This window comes from Austrofundulus limnaeus, unplaced genomic scaffold, assembly GCF_001266775.1.
Source record: "Austrofundulus limnaeus strain Quisiro unplaced genomic scaffold, Austrofundulus_limnaeus-1.0 Scaffold305, whole genome shotgun sequence".
NCBI classification, from domain to species: Eukaryota; Metazoa; Chordata; class Actinopteri; order Cyprinodontiformes; family Rivulidae; genus Austrofundulus; species Austrofundulus limnaeus.
Genome location: NW_013952707.1, coordinates 390,429 through 395,190, shown reverse-complemented (window position 1 = coordinate 395,190; position 4,762 = coordinate 390,429). Strand labels below are relative to the sequence as shown.

At 35.6% G+C, this 4,762-nt stretch overlaps 2 protein-coding genes across 2 annotated transcripts in view; both read left to right on the top strand.

The window, feature by feature from the left end:
- Positions 1 to 1,211, top strand: part of LOC106527012 (tyrosyl-DNA phosphodiesterase 2-like) — a 6,278-nt gene extending 5,067 nt beyond the window's left edge. Inside the window, exons 4-5 of the mRNA XM_014021763.1 lie at positions 300 to 470; positions 682 to 1,211. Of these exons, the coding sequence (XP_013877217.1) occupies positions 300 to 470; positions 682 to 963 (453 nt within the window). The 3' untranslated portion in view covers positions 964 to 1,211. The remainder of the gene's footprint in view (positions 1 to 299; positions 471 to 681) is intronic.
- A 2,446-nt stretch (positions 1,212 to 3,657) lies between these two features.
- rpgrb (retinitis pigmentosa GTPase regulator b) overlaps positions 3,658 to 4,762 on the top strand; it is a gene marked incomplete in the record, with an annotated part of 25,946 nt that continues 24,841 nt past the window's right edge. The window contains 1 exon segment of the mRNA XM_014021766.1: positions 3,658 to 3,760. Coding sequence (XP_013877220.1) covers positions 3,730 to 3,760 — 31 coding nt within the window.

The window sequence follows — 4,762 nt, the reverse complement described above, 5'->3', positions numbered from 1 at the left end:
GATATAGATATAGATATAGATATATATAGATACATATAGATATATATTATAAATTTACTATGATAAATAGTGAATTTATTTACCAAATAAATAGTACAATTTCTTAGTTCAAATATCTGATACATTTACAATGCTCCATTGTGAATTAATATGGGTTTATAAGATTTTTAAATCTTTGCATTCTGTTTATATTTACATTTTACAAAATATCTCATGTGTCTCTTTTTTAGAATTTGTGTTGTAGACAGATCTTGGTTTGTTTCCCTCCAACATCCCTCCAAATTTTTTCTGCAACCCAGGTGATGTTCAGAGGTCAGAAACTGCTTCTGATGACATCCCATTTCGAGAGCTGTAAGAGCGGCTCAGCAGAGAGGATGAGGCAGCTAAGGCTGGTGATGAAGAGGATGAGTGAGGCTCCTGATGATGAGACGGTCCTGTTTGGAGGGGACACAAACCTGAGAGACTATGAGGTTTGATTTTTCATTCAGAAGGCAGATTTTTTTTTCTTAAACTGTTTTCATAAATGATGCATTTTGGGAAATGTAGGCAAGGAGCAGAGCATCATCAGACTCCGATGTTAAAGTACTTTTAGGGAGTTTAAAAATAATTGATATTTGATTGTTTTCCTGTCATCTCTTCCATAAACGAACGAGTAAATCCCAAGTTCTTCTTGTACCATAGGTGGCCACGGTTGGCCTTCCCAGCTCTGTCTGTGACTTGTGGGAGCAGCTTGGAGAACCTGAGAAGTGCCGCTACACATGGGACACCCAGGCAAACACCAACAAGGACATCCCCTTCAAGTGCCACTTCCGCTTTGATCGGGTGTACCTGCGCCGAGCCTCCAGGGATGGGGTCCCACGGCTGGACCCCCACAGCATGGCTTTGATTGGGTTGGAGATTCTCAAGTGTGGCTTATTCACCAGCGATCACTGGGGAATATACAGCAAATTTTCTGTTGAGTAGAAATGTAAATTTTTCCCTGCTTTTTATGTTCGTTTTTTCTTACTTTGTGTGTTCAACAATTCCAGTTTATTCAACAGGAAATTGCTACTGCAACCTTTTAATCACTATTTTGACCTGGATTAGAGTTTTTACCTCAGTCAGAGCCAGTACTGTCATGCAGCATCATAGGATGATTTTCTTTATTTGTAACTCTAACCTTTGATTAAATCTTTCTTTACCAAAAATTTCCAAAGCTTTTAGCTTTTTTAAACACCAAATGCTATTAAAATACTTTAATTTGTATTATTTTTCATCAATAAATGTATACTAAGCCCTTGAAGGGACGTTAGATTAAGAAAAAACGGTTTTGTGAGCACAAGATCACTCACAGGATCTTTCTGATTCTGTCAGACTAGTTGTGTTTACTGAAGTGGAAATTTGTGACACCGTTAAGCTGTATTTCCGCCTTGGGCTGCCAAACAAAGACATCGCTCTGACATCACTGCACCCGCTTCGAATGTTGTCAGTGCATTATCAGCACCACAGACTGATTAAGTTTGAAACATTTCAGAGCACAAGTGGAGTTAAAATAATGAGGAAGACCAAAAGAACTGCAGTTCCCAGCAGACCCCAACTGAATGGTTTAAATGTGAAAAGAAGGATTTAAAAGCAGGATGTCTACCGCTTACTTGTAGGCTAAAGTACAAATACTTTACTTACTTACTTACTTACTTACTTACTTACTTGCTTACTTGCTTGCTTACTGTATTTAAGTAGAAATTTTGGTCGGTTGTCTGTACTTTACTTGAGTAATTATTTTTCAGCGTACTTTTTACTTTTACTCATTACATTTTTACACAATTATCTGTACTTTCTACTCACTACAGTTTTAAAAGGGTAAGAAGTAGAAAGTCATTTCTCACATAGAGGATGTATTGGGGACGTACTGGTGAGTTGATCTGATCTAACATTTGTGGTTTTGTGTATTTTTGTTTTTTATGTATTATTCATTCTTACTGTCCTGTTGATGAGTTTTATTGCAATTGTTATTGTTATGTTGTAGTGCTTGCCCCTGCTTTCAGGACAAATTTCTCCCATGGGAGACTAATAAATTATCTTATCTTTTTGTTCTGGGTTATTATTTTAAAAAAATATGTCATCATAAATTGTGTCTCCTGGAAAGAGTTAATTGAATTGTGGTTGGATGAGAAGTATAAATATAGTATATACCATTCTGACATGTATTACTTTGCACACATCACAGCTGCACGCCATTAAAAATTTATTGTTCGAGAAGTCTCCTAATAAATGTCATTTAGGAAAACCTTTGCCCACTTATACTTTAACTTTTAATACTTAAGTAGATTTTGTAACAGAAATATACTTTTGATTCTTAAATAAAAAAAAATCAGATACTTTAAGACTTTTACTAAAGTAATATTCTTATAGAAGACTTTAACTTTTACCGAAGTATTTTTATAATAAGATACTTGTACTCAAGTCACTTTGAGGTACTTTATACAACACTGCTTTATTGACAAAAAAAAAAGTCAGAAACTTGTTTTAGACAAATATGTCAGACATGTAGTAACAACATCTGTTATAAAATCAAAACAATAAAAGCATCATGTCAAATAAAAATACAGTAAAGTACTAAAACATATATTAGATTTTTTCAGTAATACCTAAAAAGATATTTTTAAAGCAGTAAACCATTACGATCAAGGTGGACAAACAGTATCCAAACAGACTGGAACAACAAAGATGTAATGGAATAAAAGCTTAAAATCACAGTTAAAATAAAAACAGATTTGTGTGAGATTACAAAAGTACATTAATAAACTAAGCTGTTTTTCAGTCTGATGTTCTTGTCCAGATGAGTTCAACCTCCTTCCTGAGGAGAGGACTTTTAATTATAAAACGTTTCAACTAAGAAGTTGTATTATTTCTCGAAGAAAAAAAAAGTAATTTCATTTTTTATGGCAGCAATACCTTTTTAAAAGGTCGCCGGTTCAAATCCCGGCCTGGGGACCTTTCTGGGTAGAGCTTTGTTCTCTCCGTGCATGGGTGGGTTATCTTCGGGTTCTCTGGCTTCTTCTTAACCCTGAAAAGGAATAAGCGTGTACAAAAAATGGATGGATTAAAAGGCCAGTGGTTTAATAAGAAACTTTTGGAAAAGCATTTTAAAACTAATTAGATAAATTGACTGCAGGTCAGTAAAAGCACTAAGTAAAAAAAGTGGTTCTGGTTTATTACTTGACTAAAATCGTGTTCATATCTACCTACTATGGAAGCCCATTTCCACCACCCTGATAAAAAAAATAAATAAAACTTGTATCTCATAATTATGACTTAGCTATCTCATAATTATGAGATACTATCTCATAATTATGACTTAGCTATCTCATAATTATGAGATACTATCTCATAATTATGAGATAGCTAAGTCAGTATCTCATAATTATGAGATAGCTAAGTCATAATTATGAGATACAAGTTTTATTTTTTTATCAGGGTGGCGGAAATGGGCTTCCATAACCTACCAAGTAATCGGAGAGCCCTTTAATTTACCATCATAATACCAATAAAACTTGTTTAATTCTAAATATATGATTGTTCAATAAGCTGTGAATCTAATTGAGGGCGTGCTCCTGATTTCGCGCATGCGCAGGTACTGGCCCTTTAAATGTCACATGACCGGTTCTGTAGCCTAGGAGAAGTTTTGTTTACTGCCGGGCTGCTAAACGCTAGGGGTCCACAAGCAAAGCGGATTAAAGTCTCGCAGGAATGGCAGAGGAAGCTGAAGACGAAATACCGGGTAAAAACCGTCGTTTTATCCGTGTTATATTACCGAGTCTTCACGGTGGAGTGTTTTTATTTCTGACTGTTCACATGATGGTGTGGCTAAATTAGTGCTACTGTGCGATTAGCTTCTGCGTTAGCTTGCTTGCTAACGGAAGAAATAATAAGTTTCATACTATCACCATACCTATTCATGATCTGACTGTTCCGGTCCTGTAATCTCCTTAATAACTCTAGCTCCAGTTTCCGTGTATTCTGTGATTGTATCACACAGTATCCTAATAAAAATTACTTCCAAAAAGTTATGAAAACACTTTATCATCATGTCCGTCATTTACTTAAAATGAGTTAGTTCGCTGTCAGACGTTGACTTTATTATAATACATCCATGTGACAGCTGGATGATAACAGGGGGTGTTGCAGAAAACAGGCTTTAGTAAAAACTTTCACCCAGAGTTTAGGAAAACTGCAGGTTTTTGTTTCAGAAACAGAAACATGTCAAGCTCTGAGTCTGTCATCATGGTGACTCTTCTCAACTCTAAATACAACAGTTAAACATGTAGTATCTTTCACCCACCTTAAAGGGAAAGTTTGGCTATTTGGACTCATTGTTCTGTCTTTTAGTTATCAGTAATTTGCACATTTTTATTCACAAAAACAGAGCATAGAGGAAGAAGTTATTCAGGACCAATGACTAGCTGGACTGGTGTTTTTTTTTTTTTTTTTGTTGATCCAGTGGTTCTTGTAGCGTGACACTGTAGTAGGGGGTCCACGAATCCTTACTGGTGGAAAAGCCCTGGAACCGAGCAGAGCCAAGTCGAACCGTGCTGTAGAGGCACTGTAGACCAGGGGTTCTTAACCTTTTTGACCTCGGGGCCCAATTTATTGATCATAAAGTGACACGAGGCCCAGTCAGACATTATCAACCTATGGATCAAAATGATAATTATTCTAAATCTTGGTTTAATTTTATTGTATTTACATTATAACTAAATTAAATACACTTACAGTTTAAAAG